Source organism: Haliotis asinina, chromosome 2, assembly GCF_037392515.1.
Source record: "Haliotis asinina isolate JCU_RB_2024 chromosome 2, JCU_Hal_asi_v2, whole genome shotgun sequence".
Classification (NCBI taxonomy): Eukaryota; Metazoa; Mollusca; class Gastropoda; order Lepetellida; family Haliotidae; genus Haliotis; species Haliotis asinina.
Genome location: NC_090281.1, coordinates 18,681,525 through 18,708,212, shown reverse-complemented (window position 1 = coordinate 18,708,212; position 26,688 = coordinate 18,681,525). Strand labels below are relative to the sequence as shown.

At 40.2% G+C, this 26,688-nt stretch overlaps 1 protein-coding gene across 1 annotated transcript; it reads left to right on the top strand.

Moving 5' to 3' along the window:
* The first annotated feature begins 876 nt into the window (after positions 1–876).
* On the top strand, positions 877–24,258 carry LOC137272321 (uncharacterized). The gene is made up of 10 exons (XM_067804688.1): positions 877–938; positions 7,049–7,238; positions 8,011–8,140; positions 15,987–16,085; positions 16,486–16,674; positions 18,607–18,764; positions 19,628–19,871; positions 21,022–21,118; positions 22,438–22,720; positions 22,961–24,258. The coding sequence occupies exons 1-10, from the start codon at positions 922–924 to the stop codon at positions 23,258–23,260; spliced, it is 1,707 nt and encodes a 568-aa protein (XP_067660789.1). The 5' UTR covers positions 877–921; the 3' UTR covers positions 23,261–24,258.
* The last annotated feature ends 2,430 nt before the right edge of the window (positions 24,259–26,688 follow it).

Genomic DNA, 26,688 nt, shown 5'->3' with positions numbered 1-26,688 from the left:
AACAGAGATGGGGCTCCTTTCACGAAGCAACCTTTCACGAAGCAACCATTCTTTAACACTGCACTAAGGTTATCTTAGTGACATACGATCACCTTAGTGCTTTGTGAAAGGAGGCCCTGGACAATGATATCAGCCCGCCAAAATATACACAATTGTATAATCAACAAGCCACAGTTGGTCAGACTTTATTTGTGTGTCTTAGTACCACTTGGACGTCGTCCATCATACGAAGTGTTATATTGCCGTATGTAATATACACCTCAACTATAACACCTTTCGTCATTAAACAATATAGAAGATACAACAAGATAAAAACGCCTTGGCAGAACACGTGTGGGGGGACGCATGTGGTTCATCAGTTCTGATTTTGGAGCTTTGGTATACCCTGGCGTTTCATGGATTCGAACCTATGATTATCTCTCTCTTTCTCTCTCTCTCTCTCTCTCTCTCTCTCTCTCTCTCTCTCTCTCTCTTACACCCTGAGGGAGCAATGGACTTGCTGAAATGTTAGCATAATCAACAATCTATGTAATCTGGTGATAACGAAAACTTTCATTAATTAATGATTCAATCTGAGGACATCTTTCCTTATTGCTAACATCCAAATATGACATATTTCTTTCTTATTTCCAAATTTTCCTTTGTTACGTTAAGCGCTGACACGACGGTTCAATATAAGTATATGTATTCAGTTAACAAACAGTACACGGGCCTCCTTGTATACAAAAACACCAACGTGCCCTTCCAATACGGGTATACAAAAGGTTAACTGGGGTAGGGTCAAGGCAGGGCATTCACCCAAGCATGCAATGGAACCTTACGTCGTACAGGCATGATGGGCTATTTAGATCTTCCGCTCTGATTCCCAAGGAAGGCATAGTCATCCAAGGCCCGTCACCTCAACATCCCACACCGGGCCTTATGATGACGTTGTTAAGGTAAGAGTATTTGTGTACTGCCAACTTCCAAATCTGACATAAATTCACATTGTTATTGTTATTGGACATTACTGGCATTTATTTGAACATGATGTTTCCCTACTTGAATATTTGTACTGAGATATATTTACCACAGGCCTTACGTCGTTGTTACATGGTATTTTTCGCACCTGCCCAAATGTAAAGGTAACGATTATCTAAGTTTGGGGTGGTAGGGTAGCTAAATGGCATACGCGTTCAGTGATGATGTCGGATGTCCGGGTTTGTTTTCCGTACGAGTACAATGTGTATAACACACACTTTGTGCCCTTCCCATAATAGCGCTAATAGCTGACAATACCACACAAAATGACTGTATGGGTCGGCGTTAGGGTACTGATAAGTTTTTCTGATCAGTAGTAGGTAATATCGTATACTTTTTGTAACGGAAATTGCATTACAGTTGAAACTACAGACCTTACGTACACTTCTTTTATATAAGGTGACACCACATTTTACAATAAAACACACAAAGATGTGTGTACACTGACTTGACCAATTTTTAGATAACTAAGCACTTTCGATAATTATTGAAAACTTACTGACAGCATTTCTGTTCCTCGTGAGTTTTCATTTTTGCTTCACTCATTTTGGCATCCCAATATCATGGAAAATAATGTATGTTTATTAATCAAAGTACCAAACTTCTTGCCTATGTGCTTTACAGTTATTGAGTGAACCTGTTAAATTAACATCCTACAGATTTTCCAGGGAAAAGAAAGTGAAAATGGCCAAATAAGTGGAAAACTAAATTTGGTGAAGCTTGCAAACGATTATTATTTACATACCTGTTGAGCCAATCATGTCACTAATAAAAAGAGGAAGAATATATATTATATATATAATGACAAAACTGGGTTCAGTCTTGCATGTGTAATAAATGTACCGTTTCTTTAAGCGTATCAAGTAAAGCCTTGGTTAGATTATTGTCTTCATATAAGGCATCACAGTTATATGGTACAGCACCCTTGGCCTCATTAGCTTTTTGCCTCACCACGTTGGCAGGTGTTAATGTTACTGGGGGTGTTGGTCCCGCCAGGAAAAGTTTGTTTGTTTTTTTTTCTGTTTTTTTTTTTTTTTTTTTTTTTTTGGGGGGGGGGGGGGGGGTGTTAACTCCGAAACCTGAGTTTTCCTGCAGAATTTATGCAATAGACGCCAATCCTTAGATTATATAGGTATACTCCATGTATGGCGTGAGCATTACGGTGAGACTAGGAGGAAGGGAAAGTAATGTCGTTCTGTGACAGCTGGGACAACAAGATAAGGGAAAAGAACACAAATGAACAAGAGACCATTGTTTGGGCCTTTTAATTGTAAAGTTTACTCAAATAGCTTAACGAAGGTGCCGGGGTACACTAGGCCTTAAGTCTACCCCGGGACTTAAAAGACGTCTCTACATGTCGTAAGAGGCGACTAACGGGATCGGGTGTTTAGGCTCGCTGACTTGGTTGACAAACGTCATCGCTTCCCAAATGCGCAGATCGATGCTTATGTTGTTGATCACTGGATTGTCTGGTCCAGACTCGATTATTTACAGACCGCCGATATATAGCTGGCATATTGCTGAGTGCGGCGTAAAACACAACTCACTCACTCAATTAGCTTAACCTAGATTTCGATATCCTTCGATTGTACATTTGGTTGAAACTTTAAAAAATACATTTATCCTCAGACAATAACGCATGTTTTCACATTGTTCAAAAGTATAACAGCATGAGTATCCATTTTGTCTTCTTCCCGTCCCTACATAGGCTCACTCACATGTGTCGCCAGGTCATGGTGAATCAGTGGTCTAGGGGCCTGTATTGCAATTCTCGTGCGTCTGCGTGTGATGATGGCCCGGCATGAATGCCCTGTAACATCACTATTTGAATATGATTTACAAACACATGCTCATGATGTGCTCGAAATCGGGCCACGGATTAGCACACATTTATCACGGAAACAGGTTATTAAGCTGGTGGCTTGAAACTCACTTTTACAAAGGCCTATAGGTTCGATCACAATACATTTCGTTTTGCACCTTCTTTTCTCTTAACATGCATGCTCACGTCAGAACTGATTTAAATTCTAATCGCAGATTAGAAAATAAAACAAACCCTAGTATGCCAGATTGCTGTTACCATGGCAACCATGTCATATTTCACCTGATATACGAGAGCAGTAAATACAATGCTAGCTAGGTATGGCAGTACTACTGCAGATAGTAAATTTATATGATTGTAAATTTTAATAAGCTGCTTCAATACTATCACTAATCACTGTGTATATATACAGTTATATGTGTGATGGAGGAGAACTTGCGTTCCTACCTTTCTCATAATCCAAATACATACATGTAGCATAAAACCGGCTGATACGCATAGAAGAAAGTGTTTGCCCTACCTTTAACAGCCATGTCCTATGTCTATAAAAGGGATGTAATGTGGGAATGAACATGTACTTTTATCTTGGCCCGTTTATGATGATACATACTACGACCATTCACAATAATCTCTCTGACTATCAGATTGAGGTTTCTTCTTAAAAATAACCGGTATTTCTGACAATGTAACAGTTACACTCTTCGAATCTTCTCCGTGTAGGTCACTTCATATACACCGCGCACTATTCCTTTCTCTCTTGAACTTCTCCAAAGACTGTTACAAGTTCAAACGCCCTGGTGAAAGTAGTAACGACTATTCCCTACAATACTGTAATATACACATTGTACTCAAAATGGGTAGAGCTTTGATCCGGGAATATCAGGACAGCGGTACAATTATCTCCAGTCGTGTATAAAGCACTCCCGTTACTTACGAAAACAATATATAACCCACAGAGAAATTGTATTCATGCCGGAATGATATTTTCAGCTCCCTGTCAGATGTGAACTGGAACATGCGAGGTCTGCGTCAGATTAAAGGCTTGCAAGATGTTTAGCAACAGTACTGTAGCGTAATAGTCATAGGCCTGCTCCAATCAAGGGAATATAGATCTTGTCAGAATGACCTTCTCCAACAGGGAAATTTACAGCAATGCGACATCACATTTACTTGTGTGATATTTACTCGCAGTCCGATATTATGGATCGTCAGTTTAACCAGGACATTTACAGCAATGCGACATCACATTTACTTGTGTGATATTTACTCGCAGTCCGATATTATGCATCGTCATTTTAACCAGGAAAGTTACATACAGTGCAATAATATTCCAATTATATACTCAGTCTGTCAAAAAACGTTACAGTAGTGATGCGCGAGCTGAACAGACTTAAGAAATTCATGCAGTGTATTTGGCCGTGCTCCAAGAGAGATACGTGCCATTCTATTTGGGACAGCCATTGATACTTGCACGGACAAAGGGACAACGAACGCATCGCCCTTTGTTCACCACTAAACCTTTAAGTCCCTCGAAACGTGGACTTCACAAGATATGCCAACAGCAGACACTGGTAGCAAGAGCGACTGCAGCTTAATAAGGCGCATTAGCTTGCGCAATACTGCTTTCTTTGTCAGGCTCTTTTGGTTATAGGAATAATCAGGTAAAGTAAACGTTGATTTCAAACGTACTAAAATGTGTGAAAATGAAATTACATGAACGAAGTAATTCACATGGTGGAAACCTATGATCATCTTGCTTGAGTACAGGTAACATGAACATGTATGAACCGTTCATATACATACCCCTGATATCCGACTTGATACATAAATATCTAAAATATGACTTGATACATTAACACATTGTTTTACTCTGTGGACGGGTCTCAGCCGGTTAGCTGTCGGGTTAATAATACGTAGGTTGCATCTGAAGGATTCTCACAAAACTGGTTTCTTGCTTCGGTGACCGGTGACCTAGATCAGGAGGGGGGTTATACTCTACAGGTGCTCCCTATCTGCGTATACATACAGCCCTCTCTTGCTACACCGTAATGTGAACGTCTATCCACATAAACCGTATGAGGCTTTGTTGTATTGCAAGCGCCTATTCTGAAATAAACGTATGTTGCCCCGTAAAGATGAGGGAGCTTACCTACATATAACCTTGTGTTGCTCTATGGTAACGTCACCACGTACCTGCATATAACCTACTGTTTCCAACAGTAATGTCGATATCTACCTAAATACTGGTATAACCTTACGTGTTAATGTCGGCATCTACCTATGCATAACCTTTTGTTTCAATATGGTATCACCAATATCTTCCTATATGTGATCCTACATTTCCCTATAGTAACTGGTAACATCAACGTCAACCTATATGTGGACCAACACTGCCCTTTAGTAACACCAACGTCAATCTACATGTGAACCTACGTTGTCCTATGGTAACGTCAACTTATTTGTGATCCTACACTGCCCTGTGGTAAATTTAGTGTAAACCTGTACGTGATCCTACATTTCCCTCTAATAACATCAACGTCTACCTGCATGTGGTCTTACATTGCCCTACGTTGTCCTTTGGTAACGTCAACGTCTACCCGTATGTGAACATGCGTTGCCATATGATAATGTCTCCATCATGTCACCTACTCGACATTTCTCTCTGGTTATGCCGGCGTCTACTTTCATACAAATGTAATTTAAATATGGCCAAAAAATCCACCTATATATGTTAATCATGTAATATTTAACCACATATAAATTATGCATACCCCGAGTCAACCATGAATCACACATAAAGTAACTTCAGGGATGAGACGATTTCCTTACACGATACATTCGATTTAACAATATGTAAACACAGGTGCAGATCTGATTATAGTACAACCACACGACCGCCAGTGATCGCATGTACATGTTCCCATTGCATTCATAATTTTAGTAAATATAATACCATAATGATGAAATTGTTAGGGATATAACTTACGTCTATTTTTCCCATTTGTCTCTTCATGGAACAAAGTGAGATCGTGTGAGCCATTATCGTGATGCCCTCTTTTCGATAAGCGTATTGACCGCACCAGCTTTTCTTGGTAGGTAGACTCACTCACCACCAATCTCATAAGAGGTTACTGAAGGGATGTAAGCTCCATCACCTGTTTTACTGCACATTGCGTACTCGACGTTAAAAGACGTTGCCATATCCCAGTCCTTCTCACATAGGGGAACTTTGTATTGGAATAGTTTGGTTCACTGTGAACAAAACATAACGAAAATATACTGTCCGTATCCACAGCAAATTCTCTCCATGTGATCTGAGTTACATTGACCTAATGTAAATAATAGCGGAGTTATGCCCCTTATCTTTATACGTGCATGACCTCTCTGTCGACGTTTGACGTCATAGAAGAAAGTCATTTTTTGACATTTATTGCCGGTCATTTTTATCATAACGTTATGCGTCAGCACATACATCCATGTCATATACAGTTATGTCATTCAGATATCAAGCTGTATTTTCTTTGCTCACACTTTCCGTAAAGATGACAAATTAAATAAAATCGTAGCAGAGTGCTTTTATTGGTGCACGGCAAAAAACCCGAGAAATTTACTGGTTTTAACGCCTACAAAAGTTTTGGACAGCATTTAGCAGTGCCTAATTCTCAAACACCTGGGGTAGTCGCAGTTATATTTATACCAACTGATAGCAAATTAAATATTCTACATTTCTGCGTAATTTTATAGCTGTACGCTGATTCAAGACCACGCGAGCGCAATTCTCGCACAACGTTCACTTTTCAAACCTTACGAAAATGTGCGCCTGAAAAAAAACGCCTCGGCATCAAGGAGGTTAAAAGACGTTGCCAATATCCCCGTCCTTCTTGACCCAGCGACCCATGGTCAACCCATCACAGTTCACTCAATCAAAGTCATAATTATGTAGAAATAATTGAATAGGTAGTAAACCATATTTTTCCAAATCTTGAAAACTGTTTTCTTCTTCCATATTGTGTTGTGCTTCATTATTTCAGGGAGCGGTCGGGTAATCTAGTGGGTAAAGCTTCTACTCGTCACGCCGAAGACCCGGGTTCGATTCTCTAAATGGGTATAACGTGTGAAGACCATTTCTGATAACCGCCGGTGTGATATTGCGTTGATTTTGCTGAAAGCGGCATAAAACCTCACTCACTCACCCCTTTATTTCAGCTGCGTCTGTGTCATACTGATAGTGCAGGCGTGCGCTGGGTTCCGCTTCTACCAAGACAGGATACCCAACGGTGACAGTGTTCCCCACCCATGTAAAGCTAACAACATATGGAAAGGAGTCGGTCATATGAGAACAATGGGGGGAGGGAGGAGAAATCCATTCGGGATCGACTTTGAACATTATAAGAAGGTTTGTTTTATGGAAGATTTTAGTACTCAAATCACTAATTAATGTGTCCACACTTTGATGCGAGGGCCATTCCCCCGCCTAAAATGCGGTATGGGATTTAAGAGTGGTAGAACTACTTTTAAAATTTGAAATCACTAGTAATATATACCGAAGTGGTTGTAGACAGAATTACACGGTGAGATGTGGGACAGTAGCAGGCGGATTGGATAATATGTCGCTCTCAAGTGAATATGACCCGTGAATGTCACGGGGTAGAATAGGCCTTCAGCAACCCATTCTTGCCATAAAAGGCGACTATACTTGTCGTAAGAGGCGACTACCAGGATCGGGTGGTCAGGCTCTCTGACTTGGTTGACACATGTCATCGGTTCCCAATTGGGCATATCGATGCTCATGTTGTTGATCACTGGATTGTCTATTTCAGACTCAAATATTTGCCTACACATCTGTGGGTTACAGTTCCAATATTGCAAGGGAATACGATTGAACGATATTTTTCAACTGATTTCAAATACTAATGTATCATTTGAATGTTGATGTTCATATAGAGTTGGGAAACGATGATTGCAGAAAGTAAAACCTGAGAAGAGATTTTCCTGGCGAAAAGTAAAACTTGTCCCTGCAAAACAAAAACCTAAAATTCGGTTATTCTTGGAAAACAAGACATGAACAAGTATACAGTGAGAAGCACACTTCAGGTTTATATTTGCAGTTTAAAACATGGAATGACATTGAAAGGTGAATTAACAGATGCGTGTCTTGACCTTTCCAGTGGACGGTTGAGCTGTGCATGATGGACTCGGACGGAGATGGTTTGACCAATGGTCAAGAGTTAGGTGATCCAAATTGCACGTGGGCAGAAGATTCATTTCCAGCACAGACTACGAAGCTTAGCCATCCCGGTACGTATATCTGCCCTGGTGCTTTACGCCCCCAGTAAGGGCTTTTAGTCAATAAAGCATACTTTTAGAAATCGACATAAACGACGGTCTTACTGAAAATAGAGCCACGCAGAGATGTCTTAAACAAGCAAGCGCTCTTACTTCTGCTTCCCCTTGTCGTTCTTTTATAGATGATATCGTCATCGTGATGTGGTATACTGTCAGCTTTTTATAAAGTTATAGCGATGCATACTGTGGAATTTATACCTAAAAGTATCCTTGCGGAAACGATTCTTTGTTTCCACTCGCAATATATTCTAGTTGTAGTTGTCACATACCAAAGTAACCACAACAGAAGAATAGTTTGTTTTGCAAAACTTTATTCCTCCCCTTAAGATATAAGTAACCCCAATACCTATACTAAACTAATTCTACAGGTGCAAATACAACTAACTAATCTAATTACCTAACCTAGCTACATATACAGTTCTGTCTACCACTTAAATTGCTAAAGTTCTAATAATACTACTACTACTACTAACTACACTAAAATCCTAATACCCTCACTAATATAGATAATGATTACATATAATCCCAATCAGAAACTAAACAATTGAACTAAATAACAATAAAGGAATTTGCCACTCAGAGAGAACACTTTCTCTTTACAATGTAATCAGAATGTCAGTGCACTGTGGTTCCACTTGGTGACGTCATGGTATTTGTGTGGTATCCCTCACACCCAGGCGATGGTTTCCCTCACGGAGTTTAAGGGGCCTGTGTAATGGTTGATGGCTGTGCCATCCACATCTCACATTACTAGGAGATACATGCTCCTTGTACAACAGGGAAGACTCTTGTCTGTCTCCTTACAGGCGGAGATAATACCCCTCTCCTTACTTTAAGGATAACCGGCCAGTTCCGGGACACTACAATACAATATAAGTAACTACAGTTACTCAGTAAGACATGTGTCAATGTCTTATACTTTATGCATGTACTTTACTCCGATTTACATATTTGAAAGTGGAACAGGTTTTGTGGAACGATAACATTCAAATTTTGAATGGCTTTGTGGCTATATAGTGTTACAATATGCACATATATCTAGAAATACTACATCAGTAAAACAATTTCTTGCTACATCTACTCAATCAATAAATACAAAAGTAATAATGATAATAAAAACTTACGCCAGCCAGCGTGAGATGCAATCCCATACAAAAGTTGAACCCATACAGGTGAACACAGTGGTGATTCTGGCTGACTGTGCAGATTACTACCCTTCCTCACTATTTATATTGACCTCCCATACCCAAGCTACTCAACACCTCTCTATTGTTTACAAATTAACACCCCAGCTCTCTGGCCATACCTGGTCACGCTTCCCTGAACATAACCCTGTTCCCATAGTATTACCGAACATAATCTAACAACAACTCCCAACAATATATAACACACTCTAACAATACCATACTACATCTATTTACAGTACCATAAACTAATTATATAAACGAAATCATCTGTGATCTTGACATCACTCCCCACTTCAAGTAATTGTACACAAGTACAATTATATATTACACTCAAGATCACATTTAAGTTTGTTTTAATGCATAAATATCATAAAACACAATTGTCTAAATGTACAATAGCACAGTAATACATAAGAAATAACTGCTGACAAATAATCTGGATATGCAGAGAGTACATTATTTACACACTGCCATACACATAGTATGACTAGGGTGAACACCGGCTCAAGAGATCAGCCCCAACATTCTCACTTCCTTTGATTGCACGAATTAGAAATCTGTAGGGTTGCAAAGTCAGGGCCCACCTCATCACTCGTCCATTGGTCATTTTTGCCTTGGTCATCCATATTAAGGGCTGATGGTCAGTCTCCAAAATAAATTCTCTCCCATACAGATATCTTTCTAACTTCTGTATTGCCCACACAATAGCCAAACACTCTTTTTCTATTGTAGAATACGCTCTCTCACGATCTACTAACTTCCGACTCACAAACAATATTGGAAATCGCTCACCTACCTGTTCTTGTAGCAGTACAGCTCCGATTCCAACGTCAGAAGCGTCTGTTCTTACCAAGAATGGTTTCTTCAAGTCGGGTAGTTTCAAGATAGGAAAACTTGACATATGGGTTCTTAACGTAGTGAACGCTAACCGTGCAAAGATGGAATCAGCTAATGGAATTGGTTCGGCATCAAATACGGTCACCTGATTCAGTTTGCGAAAATCGGTACAAAATCTGTAAGTCGAGTCAGGCTTCTTCACAAGTACAATGGGGGATGCATATGGTGACTGAGAAGGTTCTATCACCCCCATGTCTAACATTAGCTGTATCTCCTTAGCTACAACATCTCTCATATGATGAGGAAGTGGATAGGGCTTGGATCGTATAGGCTCATTACATGTCAGCTTGATCTTATATTCCATACAATCTACCTTCCCTGGTAAATCACTCAGTACATCTTTGAATTCACTTATGAGCTCCTTCACCTCATTTTGTTGCTCCTCTGTCAAATCTTCAGAAATGTCTACATCCTGATACGTTTCCTTAGAAACTAAAGAAGGTGAAGCTATGTCTAACATACTCACCTCTTCAGCCTTGACATCCACCAGACCAGCACTGACATGCACAAGTTGAGCTATGCTGACGTCACATACAGCTGTGTCCTTGACCTCCTCTCTCTCAATGTACCTTTTCAGTAGATTGGCATGATAGGTTTTAATCTTGTTACCAACCTGTATTCTGTAATTGCCAATGCCAAAGGTATCCAGTATTTTATATGGCCCTTTCCACTGCAGCAACAGTTTGTTTGAATCAGTGGGCAACAGAATTAATACTTTATCACCAACCTTCATTTTTCTTGGCTTGGACTTCACATCAAAGAACTTTTTGTATTTACATGCTTTCTGTTGCAGTTCTTGCTGTGCTACGTTAATAGTCTCCTCAAGACGGTTTTGAAGATCTAGCACATACTCATATGTGGTTCTTACATCTGGATTTGGTATATCTCTTGTCCAGATTTCCCTCAGAATCTGTACTGGTCCTCTCACAGTGCGTCCATATAAGAGTTCAAATGGGGCAAAACCCAAACTCTCTTGAGGTACCTCTCGGTAAGCAAATAACAAAGCAGGTACATACCTGTCCCAGTCATTTGGTCGTTCTGCACACATCCGTTTCAGCATCGTCTTCAAGGTTCCATTGAACTTCTCCACTAGGCCATTGCACATTGGATGATAAGGGGAAGTAGTAAGCTGATGTATGGACAATAGTCTACTTACCTCCTTCATCACGCCTGACGTGAACTGGGCTCCCATGTCTGTTAATATCTCCTTGGGGATACCAACCCTACTGAATATCTCGAACAGAGCTTCGGCAACATATTCCGTCTCTACTCTGGGTAAAGCTACTGCTTCTGGGTATCGTGTTGCATAATCAACCACCGTCAGTATATACCTATTACCCTTGTCTGTGACAGGATACAATGGACCAATCAAATCAACAGCTACCCTCTCAAATGGCACTTCAATTAATGGCATTTGTCCCAGTGGTATTTTCCTTACCTTTCCCTTCGGCATGGTACGTTGACAAATATCACAAGACTGAACATGTCTTCTGACATCACCAATTACTCCTGGCCAATAAAACTGTGAGATTACCCTATCTAGAGTCTTCTTGATTCCAAGATGTCCACCCATCAGTGCTTCATGACATACCTTCATTACCTGTGTGCGCAATCCAACCGGTACTACTGCCTGTACAACTTGTTTACCATTGTCCATTTTATTGGAAGTATGCTTCCTATACAGCATATCATTCTCCACAAAGTAAGAGGAAGTACTATGTCGGGTCTCCCTAATCTTACCTTCTTCCACTAATTTTCTTATCTTGTTCAGACTTGAATCCTGATGTTGTAGGGATACGAACTCACCTCGACTCAGTGTCAACCCAACAGGTTCCAATGTCTTCAAGGGTTCCATGCCTACTTGGCGTACTCTTCTCTGGCTCCTTGTCTCTACAGCACCTACTGTTTTAATGTCCTGCTTATCCCACATCAAGTCTGGATCTCCTGGCTCTCTAACTCCGGGAATATTGCCTAATATTAAGTCACAGATTGGTGTGTCCATACATGCTGCTCTCACCATACCCGTGTAAAAGGGCGTATTTACAGTAATCCATGCTACCGGAAGTGTCAAGATCCTGCTATCTGCTAATTTACAAGATTGTGTTTCTGAAGTCAAACATGCATCTTTTACCATTGACCTCCTCACTATTACACCGTTACATCCCGTGTCTCTAAGCACATCTACTGGAGTGTCGTTTACCTTTCCCTGATAAAATGGCATGCGGTGATCTTTGGTAAGCACACTCCCTGAGGCTACATCTGCTTTAGTAACCTCCTCTGAAGTTGCTGCATCACCATCTAGAACTTCATGTATGCAGGGCTCTACTTTTGTGTTATCTGGATGTATTAGAGACATGTTTGTGTTGTCTTCACTCACCTGGATACTTGCCACTTTAAACTTGGGTTTCTTGCACTGTGCTGCCAAATGCCCAGTTTGATTGCAGTTGTAACATGTCCTTTCCTTAATAGGAACAAATTGTTTGGAACAAGTACCATGTTTACCTGATGCGCTACCCTCGACTATTTTCCCTTTGGAAACCTGCTTGTCAGTTTGACCTGGAATAACTGGTCTATTGTATCTTCCATGACTCGTACCTCTAGCTTCTATAAATTGCTCTGCTAGTCTAGCCATTTCCATCGCGTCTTTTGGCTTTCTCTCTCTCAAGAATATACCCAGATCCCTTCCAGTCACATTCAAAATCTGTTCACGCAGCAGCAAATCTCTCACACCTTCGAACGTCTTTTGTGTACCACTTAGTTCAATCCATCTGTTGAAATAGTTCTCAATTCTAACTACAAATTGTGTGAAAATCTCACCTGTTTCAGTTTTAGCAGTCCTAAATTTCTGATGGAATCCATCCTCAGTCATTTCATAGCGTTTAAGTAATGCAGTTTTAACTGCATTGTAATTTTCAGCCTCAAAGGCATTTAACCGGGAGTATACTTCTAAAGCCTTACCTTTCAGCAGAGTACACAGGTAAGCTGCCCAATGGGACGGGTCCCAGCCTTGCGCTGTAGCTACACGTTCAAACCTTTGCAGATATGCATCAATATTGTCATTGTGGTCGTCAAATGGAGGCATTTTAGGCATCTTGGGAATGGCTGCCGATCTATTCTCTCCTACCTGCCCTTCTTGATTTCCTGCCGCACTCTTTTCTAACTTGGCTAGTTCTATTCTTTCATTTGACTGTATTTTACACTTTTCTTTCTCCAATTCTAATCGTTCTCTCTCTCGTTCCCATTCTAACCTTTCTTTCTCCTTTCTTTCCTCCAGTTCTAACTTTTTAATCTCCCGCTCCCTAGCTCTTTCCTCCCGTTCGAGCCTGTCCTTTTCTTTCTCATTCTCCAACTCCATTTGCTCTTTCACAAACACTCTCAAATCATCTTTCTCATACCCTAAACTCTGACCCAGTTTGATAAGTTTGTCAATGTCCATAATTGTCTGTATGAGGGCAAAGCAGGGTACACAAAAAGTCAAACTGTCTGGAATAAATAGGGATCCTACCAAGAATAAAACCGGAGGTGATTTCCCATATATCCCAATGCTCAAAATGTTCACGACGAACCAATGGCCTTAACTGACCAATAACCACAATACACCCTCCACCCTTGAATTCCAAATCATACACTCAAGGACGCAGAAGTGGTGCCGTATGTTCTAACCCTTCTTTATGGACACAAAGATTCTGCAGCGATATACAATCAACAACGCTACATCAAATGCGCTACAGAACACAACTAGGGTTCCCTTTGATAGTGACAAATAATCTAATTATCCCACCGCTGCCACCAAAAATGTCACATACCAAAGTAACCACAACAGAAGAATAGTTTGTTTTGCAAAACTTTATTCCTCCCCTTAAGATATAAGTAACCCCAATACCTATACTAAACTAATTCTACAGGTGCAAATACAACTAACTAATCTAATTACCTAACCTAGCTACATATACAGTTCTGTCTACCACTTAAATTGCTAAAGTTCTAATAATACTACTACTACTACTAACTACACTAAAATCCTAATACCCTCACTAATATAGATAATGATTACATATAATCCCAATCAGAAACTAAACAATTGAACTAAATAACAATAAAGGAATTTGCCACTCAGAGAGAACACTTTCTCTTTACAATGTAATCAGAATGTCAGTGCACTGTGGTTCCACTTGGTGACGTCATGGTATTTGTGTGGTATCCCTCACACCCAGGCGATGGTTTCCCTCACGGAGTTTAAGGGGCCTGTGTAATGGTTGATGGCTGTGCCATCCACATCTCACATTACTAGGAGATACATGCTCCTTGTACAACAGGGAAGACTCTTGTCTGTCTCCTTACAGGCGGAGATAATACCCCTCTCCTTACTTTAAGGATAACCGGCCAGTTCCGGGACACTACAATACAATATAAGTAACTACAGTTACTCAGTAAGACATGTGTCAATGTCTTATACTTTATGCATGTACTTTACTCCGATTTACATATTTGAAAGTGGAACAGGTTTTGTGGAACGATAACATTCAAATTTTGAATGGCTTTGTGGCTATATAGTGTTACAATATGCACATATATCTAGAAATACTACATCAGTAAAACAATTTCTTGCTACATCTACTCAATCAATAAATACAAAAGTAATAATGATAATAAAAACTTACGCCAGCCAGCGTGAGATGCAATCCCATACAAAAGTTGAACCCATACAGGTGAACACAGTGGTGATTCTGGCTGACTGTGCAGATTACTACCCTTCCTCACTATTTATATTGACCTCCCATACCCAAGCTACTCAACACCTCTCTATTGTTTACAAATTAACACCCCAGCTCTCTGGCCATACCTGGTCACGCTTCCCTGAACATAACCCTGTTCCCATAGTATTACCGAACATAATCTAACAACAACTCCCAACAATATATAACACACTCTAACAATACCATACTACATCTATTTACAGTACCATAAACTAATTATATAAACGAAATCATCTGTGATCTTGACAGTAGTGTTGCCTCGTGGCAGCCTGCGGTAGATGACAATGACCTCTCTGCTTATTTCGGTGGATGCACACCAGGGCCTTGATTTTCGAAGCTGTCTTAGAGCTAAGATAGTCGTAAGTTAATGTTAGTGAATGGCACTTAGGACTATCTTAGCGCTAAGAAAGCTTCGAAAATTCAGATCCAGGTGTTGAAAAGTCACACGATGAGTTCCTGTCACATTCACCTTACATTTGAAAAGATGTTCTGTGTTCCTTCAGCTCCGTCGCAGTTCAAACAGACACAACGTCAGTGAGGTACGATTGTACATGATCGTATTTGCCACATGGTTGAGTTGTATCATTAAGACAATATCTACAGCCGACTGAAAAGCGCAATTACAGTTGCAGCGTGTACATTTAAGACACTGGGCTACACGGTCTTCGAAGACACTTACCCGTGAGATCCGGGTTAGAAATTTATCTTCAGCAACCCAAAAATGCGACTATCGGATAGGGTTGTCTAACTTAGTTGACACGTATCATTGTATGTCTGTTCAGTAGATCGATGCTCAAGTTGTTGATCACACGATTGTCTGATCGAGACTTTATTATTTACACACTGGAATAAGGTTGAGCGCAGCGTTAACCAAAACAAAAGAAACTAAACAAAAAACAAAAAAGCCAACCCACCGAAAATACTTCAGAAGCTCACTTTTGACCTTTTGTTTTCCAGGTATTTGTGACCCCTGGGGAAGTGAGAAATGCTCAGCATCCAACAGCAAGGTTGATTGTTCCACCGGGGAGTTCGTCTGTGAAGACATTCACAGCCCAGGTGAGTTTAATAAGCTCCCGTATTGCTGACATCTGAGAACATATGTCCACTATAAAGTGGTATCGAGATATCCCGTTAGATCCCTTAACACATATGCGTTTCAGAAGACGTTCCCAATACAACATGCTTACAGGATCCGAATACAGAGACAGCGTTGCCAGAAAACCTAACACATGGGCTCTTTATAACTGTTTTAATTAGCACTGCTTTCACCTAAGAAGGACGATACATGCAAGTGAGAGGTCACATTGAATATCACCTGATAAGATGAAATGTATTTTGTTCCATGGTGCTTCTCAATAAACAGTGTAGCATGATCATGAAACGTTAATCGGTCAGCGTTTTGCCGACATAGATTTGAAGTAAAAGTCCGTGACTGTATCTCTGTGTTACATGTCAGATGTGTTCAACATCACCCTGAGATTCCCTCCTACCAAAGTCCCAGCAGACACCAGTAGCTTGCTGTGCATGACGTTCGAGTTGGACATGTTGGACCCGGAAAAGGAGTATCATTTGATCGCAACAAAGCCCTTCATCGATAACGACAATGTGATGCATCATTCCATATTGAACGGATGTGGACCATTTGGTAAGGTTGAATTCTATTGCCTTTGGGCATTGGTAGCAGAATGTTACAGAGAGACCGCGTTCACTTCTTTCACAGGTTGGGTGGCATATGTCAGTCTGGCTTGTAGAAATGCCCATAATTAAAAGGATACAATGTATAAAATCAGAGTGTCCAACTCTCTCGGAGTTTTCGAATGTTTGAAAGACAACACGATTACTGGAGTGATTACTGGGTACAACCTGGCACTTAGCATATAGTTTTGATGTATACTTCCCATGACGCTGAGAATCTAAATTAAATGGACAATTCCCATGACCGCGTCATTAACATCACGCAGTATCAGCGGCTTTGTGGGGATTTCAATACATCTAAATGTCAAGCCCTTCAGTTGTTACAAGTGTATCATCCACACTTTGTCAATACTTAAACTCAAAAGTGAATACATACAGCCGTTTTTTTATGCTGCTGCTATGTTTTTAAACCTGCGAATGAAGCCACTGAGAAGGACATTTGTAGTGTATATACAGTATGGTTCAAAATTATTGAGAATAGCTAAAGCATTTCATATTATTAAACGAGAACAAATCAGATAAAATTGAATGTATTGTGAAAGTGAACTGACCTTTTCATGTTGTGTAGGTAACAATTTAATATTTTATCAAGTCTCCTTGAGCTTCACGGCACAGTCTAAGACGGGTAGGCATACTTCCTATCAGAGAGGTTAGTGTCTCGTGAGTTATGCTGTCCCAGTATCGGACCACTTCTCTCTTCATGTCTTCAATTTTTGTCAACCCCTTTTGATTCACTCATTCCTTCATCATCCCCCAAATGTTCTCAGTGGGATTTAAGTCAGGACTATATGCAGGAAATGGTAATGCAGTCACATTTTTCTCCTGAAACCACTGCTTGGCATGTTTTGCGGTGTGTTTAGGGTCATTATCTTGCTGCAAAATCCAGTCATTTCCATAAAACACATGTGCACTTGGAAGGAGAAAATTATCTAATATGTTAGTGTAGCGTTGACTTGTCAGATTTCCCTCAAACACACACAGCGGGGTCGTTCCTAATAAGGATATCCCTCCCCATACATGAAACTTTGGGATGTATTTAGGTCGTCGATACAACGGTGCTGACGCAGACTTTGTCCATATTTTCACATTATTGGGATATACCCATATTGAGCTTTCATCAGTAAAAATCACATTTTCCCAGTCAAAGTTTTCATGTGCCAAACACCACTCAACACGCCTGTCTTTATGTTCTTGTTTCATGAGATGAGAAGGAATTCCAGTCTTTTTCTCCCATCCAAGATCAATCAAATTTCTTCTAACTGTAGATTTTGATACAACTGTTGATCCCCTTTCTATCATTTCATACCTGATGTTGGAGATGCTTGCCCTTTGCTTTTTAGACGCTAAAATTCCCAGCCGGACGCGATCTGAGAAGTCCAATTTTCTGGGTCTCCCTGCTCCTTTCTGGTGCCCAAAATCCTTTCCCTCTTTAAAATTCTTCCTAATCCTATACACAGTAGAAAGAGGAGTTCCTGTTCTCTCTGCCAATGTATTTACATCATCAATTCCTTGATTACACAACTCAAAAATCAACCTTCTTTTATCTTCAGCAGACATTGTTGACAGTGCTGAGGAAAATGACGTCTGCTACAAATTCAGGGGAGGTAACTCTAATTGTACTATACTCAGTAGGCCAAGATGAGTTACCTCCCTTATACCATTACTTAGTTTTAAGTATCAGTGAATCAGTTGAGGTGTTAGGATAGCTCAAAGTAAGAAGAAAAATTCTCAATAATTATGAACCAGACTATATACAGCCGCGAGGAACTGGCGAGGTTTGTTATAGGGTTCCAGACGCAGGTTCGAATTTGTTTTGATTTGTTTCTTTATCTGCATTAATGAAGTATTTGTTCACTCGATAATGTCGTATGTTTATCAACAGCCGCACCATTAACTGCGCCCCGCATCTGTAACATGGCGGGCGCCGGATGCCAGATATACCTTGCTATCTGGTCGCTAGGCGTCACGGGAGAATGTCTATACAAGGAAGCAGGCTTTAAGATTGGAGGACCAACCGGAATAAGGAGACTGACGATGCAGGTAGAGTGTTGTATATTGATAGGCTATGACTGCAATAGTGATAGACTAGTGCATATGTCCGCAACACTCAGGTACATTTGTGTAGGCTAGTACTGTATGCGCTGCACTATGGTACATATGTGTAGGCTAGTGCGAATTTCCGCAACATTACGATACATATGAAAAGGTTAGTGCTTATGTGCGCTACACGAAGGTACATATGAGTAGGTTAAGGCTTGTGTCCGCCACAATCAAGTACATTTGTGTAGACTAGTGGTTGTGTCTGCAATACCCAGGTATATTTGAGTGGAATAAGTGCTTATGTCTGCAACACCCGGGTATATTTGCGTAGGCTAGCGCTTATGTCTCTCACCCCCAGATACATTTGTGTAGGCTAGTCTCTCACCCCCAGGTACATTTGTGTAGGCTAGTGCTTATGGTCGCAGCACATATGTACATCTGAATAGGCTAGTGCTTATGTCCGCAACACCCAGGTACATTTGTGTAGGTTAGTGCTTATGTCTGCAACTCCCAGATACATATGAGTAGGCTAGTGCTTAAGTCTGCAACACCCAGATACATATGAGTAGGCCTATTAGTCCACTGCACTGAGGTACGTATGGGTAGGCAGGTGCTTATAACGGGTTGAATGAGATTCGTTAACTTGGTTTGTACATGTCATCATATCCCAACTGCAAAGATAGATACCTGCTCACGTAACATGCCAAGCTAGTTTTTTTTACAATCATAAGATATACCGTCTGTGTTAAACATGATTACTAGATGAGGGACTATGTAAACCGCCCCATTATTAATCCATATCTGTCCTTAGCCCTAAAATACAATTTCGTCCAAAAAACAAGGGTCACTCATTCCTTTTCCAGCATCACTGGCGCAACCCCGAGGGCCGATCGGACTACGTGGATTCGTCAGGCATGACGTTGTACCTGACCGAGAAGCTGAGGAAGGAGGACGCTGGTTATGTCCAGACGGGTCAGATCCACCTGAACATCCCCCCAGGGCAGCAGAGACACGTGGCCACGTCCACGTGTTCCTCGACCTGCACCAGGAAGATCATCAAGACGCCCGTGTACCTCATGACGGGCTGGAACCACTTGCACTATGCTGGTAATAAATACGGCTTTAACTGTTTCCTTCAACGACAGTCCGTTTGACTTCATTTGAGACTGATTAATTGCTCACTAACACAAAATATAACGACTGCAACAAAAACAACTTTTGCACATTTACATGCAGTTGAGAGGCCAACTCTGATGATTTGTATCATAATTTTGAACACCCGAATAGAAAAGTTCTTTAACAAGCGCTCATTATTTTGTTGTCACTTTTCGTTATTTTTACAAGGGTGCTGGTAGAACAGTCAGGTAATCAACACACGTATAGTGAAATTTCAATTTCACACGTGCAATCCACCCAGGCGGATGTGACCCCTTCGTGAAAATACCGAAAAGTGACAAAATAGTAATGATAATTTGTTAAACAACTTATTTATTCGAGTGTCCAAACTCACGAGACAAATCATCACAGTTGGTAAGTCGGTGACAGTGCAAACTTTGGATTTGTTGTAATTAATATATTTTGTGTTAGTGAGCAAATGAAATGAAATGAAAAGTAACTGCAGACTGTAACTGCTACGTCGTATTGTCCTAATGATAATACCTTACCAATACAGAAAAATGTTTAAATTGCTTTATTTGCATTATTGGTCTGTCCTAACCTCGCCCGAGTATTCGGTTTTCTCCAGTTTACGGAATAGTAATTTGAGTGATTCGACTCCGTGTTTTTGTCCAGTAATAGGGCGAGTTACATTCCCAGAAGCAGTTTGTCAACAAAATAACGAGCCTCCCACTACTAATAGTTAAAAGTACTGAACAGGAATCGCTTGTATCATCATGAACAGAATGAGAATGATAACAGAAGTATGGCAAACTTCTTGTTTACGTACATTTTCCTTGAGTAAGCAATATTACAGCATACTTTTCGGTGGTGGATTCCAGAAATGGGTTACACACTATGCCAGGAATTGAACCCGGGTCTTCGGCGTGACGGATGAAGGCTTGAACCACTAGGCTACCTCAACGCCCCCATTTTCCTTGAAATGTCAGTGAAGAGTAAATATTGTAGCGCTGGTTTCAAATTGTTGGAGTAGCATGCGTCCCATGTTATGTTACTGAAGCTAGTTTTCCTCTCACTTGTTTACACTTGTCACTTTGTCTACAGTGCAAATATTCCACCTATTACATGATTGTGTTTCTAGGTTACGCTGCAAAGGTTGAGCACTTCCGGAATGGAAAGAAAATCGGGGACCTCACTCCTGATGAAGTGTACAATTACGACAATCCCCATTTACATGAGTAAGCAGTTGTCTATCTCATTTGTCTTTACAAATGGTACCACGACATCCTGACAGTTGTGGTGAACCGAAAATAGATGTGGCTCCATCATCTCAATTTCTTGCAAGAGACCGGTAAAAATTAGGATTAGAATTGGTCCACAGTAACTCATACTTGTCGTTCGAGACGACTAACGAGATCGGATGGTCAGGCTCATGCTGTTGATCACTGGATTATCTGGACCAGACTCGATTATTTACAGACCGCCGCCATATACTTGGAATACTGCTGAGTTGGACGTAAAACTAAACTCACTCGCTCAAACACTCACTCTAAGATAAGACTACTAAACATGAATTCGTCACCACTCGGCATAACGGCCGAGAAGCGTATTTTCTGACGATCTTGCGGGTTTGTGTTAGAGATTGTACGTGCGCTTCCAACAATTTTATGGACATGTAATCGTTAATCGGTACGAGTTTCAAAACAATAATATGAAATCTGTTTGTAACCTATCAGCTTCAGTCTTTAACACCGGGATAATGTTTCACATCTCGGGGATAGTTTAGTCTGACTTTATTTCATATTCATATTTTCTTCAGTGAACTCATTTAAAATTCCAGCAGGGGTATGACAGCCAGGTTTCTCAGTTTGAGAAAAACTAAAAGTCACTTTTGAGTATTTGGGAAATATACTACCCAAAAAGGAAACGCATAAGCCAGAAATAGACCCAGAAATAACTCGTCCGCAAATAGACTTTAGTGCATGAATTTCTTAAACCAGTTTAGAAGGTAATGTCTTTACAACCAAGTGGATACTCTTAGATAATGGAGACGTTGAGCGCGATGGTGACGAGGTAGCAGGGGCCCGACGTCGGGCCTCCTAGCTCTCAGGACCAACTGATAATAATTATGACAGAATATCTCTTTGAAATATGTTTTCTCCTTCTTTTGGTTGTATCAAAGAGGTTTTGTTCTTCAAAAATATATAAGCAGCAATAAAAACAGCAATACAATGTACCAGTGCGTCAGTGATAAGTACCATTGGAATCAAACAAGAATAGAGATGTCGTTCTTGTTTAAAGTAGTTCTGCTGTTCATGAGCCAATATGAAATCCTTCCAAAGGAGTACTAGTCGCTATTCGGCTTATCATGGGTTAGTCACGAATGGCTAAACTTGCTGCACAAACTAATGTCCCTTTGGCTTGCCAGAAACTCATGAATCTGTATGTGTATGTCGGCATCTCCCTCGCGATTTTCACCAAAGTAGTAATTAATAACATAATAGTTGACTCACATTCTCCCACACAACTTTACGTCATCTCACTCTTTCACTTACAGGTATGAGACGCCATACGAAGTCTTGCCCGGAGACGAACTTAAGACTACGTGTGTATATAAAACAACATCAAGGTCTTCAACTACCTTGTTTGGAGAATTTGCCTACGATGAAATGTGTCTGGGGATATTCACATTCTACCCAGCTAAGAGCATCACCCATGACTCCTGTTACACGTGGAAAGACTTCGAGCTGTGCTATGTAGAAAACGGAGCTATTCACGGATGTGAATACGCCATGATCTTCAATGCCACAGACCCAATCAGGAAGTCACTCCTGGCAAAGGTAAACTGAGCTGCATTGTACGGTTCCGCATTAAATTTGCATATCAATGAATGCGCTACCAAGAGAATAGATTAAATAAAAAACATTCTCCTTTATCAAATGACTGTCTGATTAGTTTACAGACCGTCGTCGCATAGCAAGTGTTTATACGCAATATCCCCTCTCTTTTAACGATTGCATCTTGTTGAAGAATCCATGTGTTGACACCAGAAATAACTCTAGTACTGTAATGTCTTTCAGGTGCTCAACAGTTGCAACTTCTACGGAGAGTGTCGCAGAGAATGCCCCGCAGCTATTGCAGAGGTCCGACAGCACCCATGTTTTAACGAACAGGTCGGGCCGTACATGATGGACCTTCTGAGGGGGCTGCACCCAGATCTGGACATGGTCAAGTTCCTTGCTGCTATGCAGTCATGCGACTGTCCAAACACTCCCACATACCCTCCCGTCCATCCCAACGGAAGCTCTGAACAACTGGGTCCAGTCATCGGTTTCACATCCCTCCTGGTTGTTGCGCTTCTCGGAAAAATAATCTGTTGAAGCTGCAGTTATCGGATTTCTTGGAAATCCGTTGTTCTTAAAATGAAAGAAAAGAGAGTTAAGTCCTTAAGTTTCCATGTTTGATTATCAAATGTATTAATCGCGATAAAATTTTGGCACCATTCGGCCCCACAGCTTTGTTCGAAGTGGAATCATCAGATCTGATACTATTTTATCTCACCGATACAGAAATTCTTGGGTACATAAGAACTATTTCATCAGCTGTGCTACTGGGCCTGATTGGTTATCGGTGATTCCTCTAGTCACGTTTGGGCACAACGTGTATTCTGTGAGGGAGAGTACCTACCTCCGTTTTTAGCAATGTCAAGACTTTGTCGGCTTTACACATTATACCCAAAGTGTTACGAGCGAACACTCTAACCACTAAGCCACCCCACCGCCCGGTGATGATTAAATGACTCGTCGACTGACTCAGTACGGAGACAGGCGTTTGGATTTTGTGGACAATCATGAGTTGCATTTCAAGGAATTCTGCTGTGGGAATTGCTTTTGTTACATTAAACGGAGATATGCAATGCCATGTATATGTCAATAGTAACACACGTAGTGATTCACATCCTTTACGACCTCAGTTCCTCAGTTACCGCCTTAAAACATGAAGATATGCAGATATGTGTTCTCTGATTTAAGAGCAGACAATACATGTATATATTTATTAAAAATAAACCATTTTACTTATTTAAAACATGAAGACATTTCTATCCAAACATCTTCACAAAAAACAATATATCTGAGAAGTTTGTGAATAAAAAAGCCATTCTGATTGACCCTTTCCGATTCAAATGTTGCTAAAAAATTGCTGTAGCATTTACTCAGAGTGCTACTTATTGTATGACAACAATGTTGTTTTACAAAAAGATAATAAATGTACTGTTATTGTTATATCCCCATGTACTGTCCAAATTACCCTGTGATCTATATTATTAACAATGTCTTTGACTGTTTAGTTACGTCGTCAAACAATCAATAAAAGAAAATTGAAATTAAGAGAGTTTGAATTATATAATTATTCAACATGATGCAACCGGTTTGTCTATAATCTTTGATAAAATCTTTGATATCATGGCGAAAATATTGATGTTTCAACCTGTAATTCACTTTTATTACCTAATGAAGGTAATAAAATTTAACATGAACGTAGACCCATTTTAACAATGCGAACGCGACACAAAGTATTGAATAAATCATTAGTAGAAAGTTTGGAAATAAAAAGGCACGCTTTGATGGTTTATATATTCTATGTATCACAAGTTCGTAACCTTTGATCCAGTGCTTATCCAAGTCAAGTCTTTAGAAGTACTCCCGAAGGACGTCAGTTGTTCTTTGATGCATAATTGAAAAGGTTAATAATAAGTCGCCTGTGTTATGTTTAAAGTTACAAACAAAAGACACCTGGTTTTCTGGTTGTGGGTCACGAGGTGCATGGGGATAAATCGATGATGGTTCCATAATTCGAGGGGTCAAGAAAACGCTTTATGGTTTCAGTGAGCGTGTTTGCAATTTCAGCTATACACTGTACATTAGTAACGTTTCTTTTGGCCTTCAGTTGATTATGTATTGTCATCAGATTCCATAAGTTATCCATGTATTAAACGAGAGCATTTCGGCACGAACTAGACCATGTGGCTCCTAGGTCAAGGGTCAAACATAATGGACAACGTCGATGAAGTTGATATATAGATCTTGGGCGTGACGAGCCAACGCTTTAACGACAATGCTACCCCACAAACATCCCAAGGACAAGGACATCCAATGAAGATCGTTTCTCGACTTGCTTCCAAACAGGTAAACACCTTCATATGATGTTGAAAGTTCGGTACGCTGAACATGAACAGGTTAACAAAACATATTTCAGAGTTTATAGTTCTGATTTCAACTATATGCACTGAATATTGTGAATATATAGAGGCCTGTTACTGAGATCAAATCTATTTGGATCTGATTAGTGAAGGCACAATGATACCTTATCCTTGATAAGTACACGTTCTGAAAATTACATTTACACTACTGTGTCATCATCGATTTTGCGTATCCTATTCCTAATACTGTCTGTATTGTACAACTAAAGAGAGTGTGTTCTTGTGTATATTCCCATCTGCAGTATTTCACCCACGCTGTGACTAAAACACGTTTTTAAATTGATAGCCTGTCCACAAAGGAAAAAAATAAGGAATATCACAGAAACAGAATTGAAAACTAGCGTCTAATATATATTTCACATACAGAACAATACAGTAAAACAGGATTTAGATCACTAGTAACTGAAGGTAGATCGATCACCTAGGGACTAGGGACCTGGGAACGTGCAGAAATTTTGTTATCTGCATGGACGCTTGCTGGATTTACTCCTTCCCTTCAGTCGATGGAAATTATTCTCAAATTTCGTCATAGTTAAACTCACAAACTACAACAAGTAATAGATTAATTCTAATGATAGGCTTATATTTACTTTTAATGTTTTGGGACTTGCGTACCCTCTCTGGATAATTTGTACGTAAAGGTATCTGTTTTGGCAGATCATCAAAACTGAGAAGCTCTGGCGATGACCTTTTAAAGTTATGCAACTACTCAAAGACAAAAAGGAACGCCATCATGAAACATTTCTCATTTCTGACAACAATTTACTGTGAAACATGTTTAAAAATACAGATGGTGGATGGCCAGTTACCAGGCTGACAATAATGACTTTGATAACTGTCTTGACAAAAACAGGATATTTTCAGTACACATAACTGTATACTTCAGCACGATTCATTAAATTATGACAACTTATAACTCGGAATGTCCTCACAAAATGATGCTCGATTACTGTTCATAAAGATTCTGAACTAAAGAGTGAGTGAGTGAGGTTAGTTTTACAGCGCACTCAGCAATATTCCAGCTACATGGCGACACTCTGTAAATAATCGAGTCTGGACGAGACAATCCAGTGATCAACAGCGTGGGCATCGATCTGCGCAAAGGGGAACAGATGACATGCGATTGTGTTAGTTGTCTCTTACGACAAGCATAGTCGCCTTTTATAGCTGAGGGGTTGCTGAAGGACTTTTCTACCCGGGCCTTCACGGTTATTCTGAAAAGAAAATTCAAACATGGGACGATGTAAATTAAAACGTTTCTGAATAGTAACAGTCGATAGCAAGCATTAATGCTAAAAGAATCTTTGGTATGTATTTTGCATCGATTTTAAAATGAGTGAGTGGGTGAATTTATTTTTATGCAGCTCCTAGCAAAATTCCAGCAATATCACGGCGAGGGGAACCCGGAAGCATTTAGAATTGCTTGTCAATATATCCATGCTTGTAGTAAGCGGCAACTAACGGGGTCGCTGACGTGGTTAACACATTGTATGCCAAATTCGTTGTTCATGATGCCAATCACTGGATTGTCCAGACCGCCGTTGTGTA

Coding starts and splice junctions, on each gene's coding strand:
- LOC137272321 (XM_067804688.1), top strand. Junction 8,141..15,986: donor TACGAAGCTTAGCCATCCCG/GTACGTATATCT, acceptor TTTGTTTTCCAG/GTATTTGTGACCCCTGGGGA. Junction 18,765..19,627: donor TAAGGAGACTGACGATGCAG/GTAGAGTGTTGT, acceptor TTCCTTTTCCAG/CATCACTGGCGCAACCCCGA.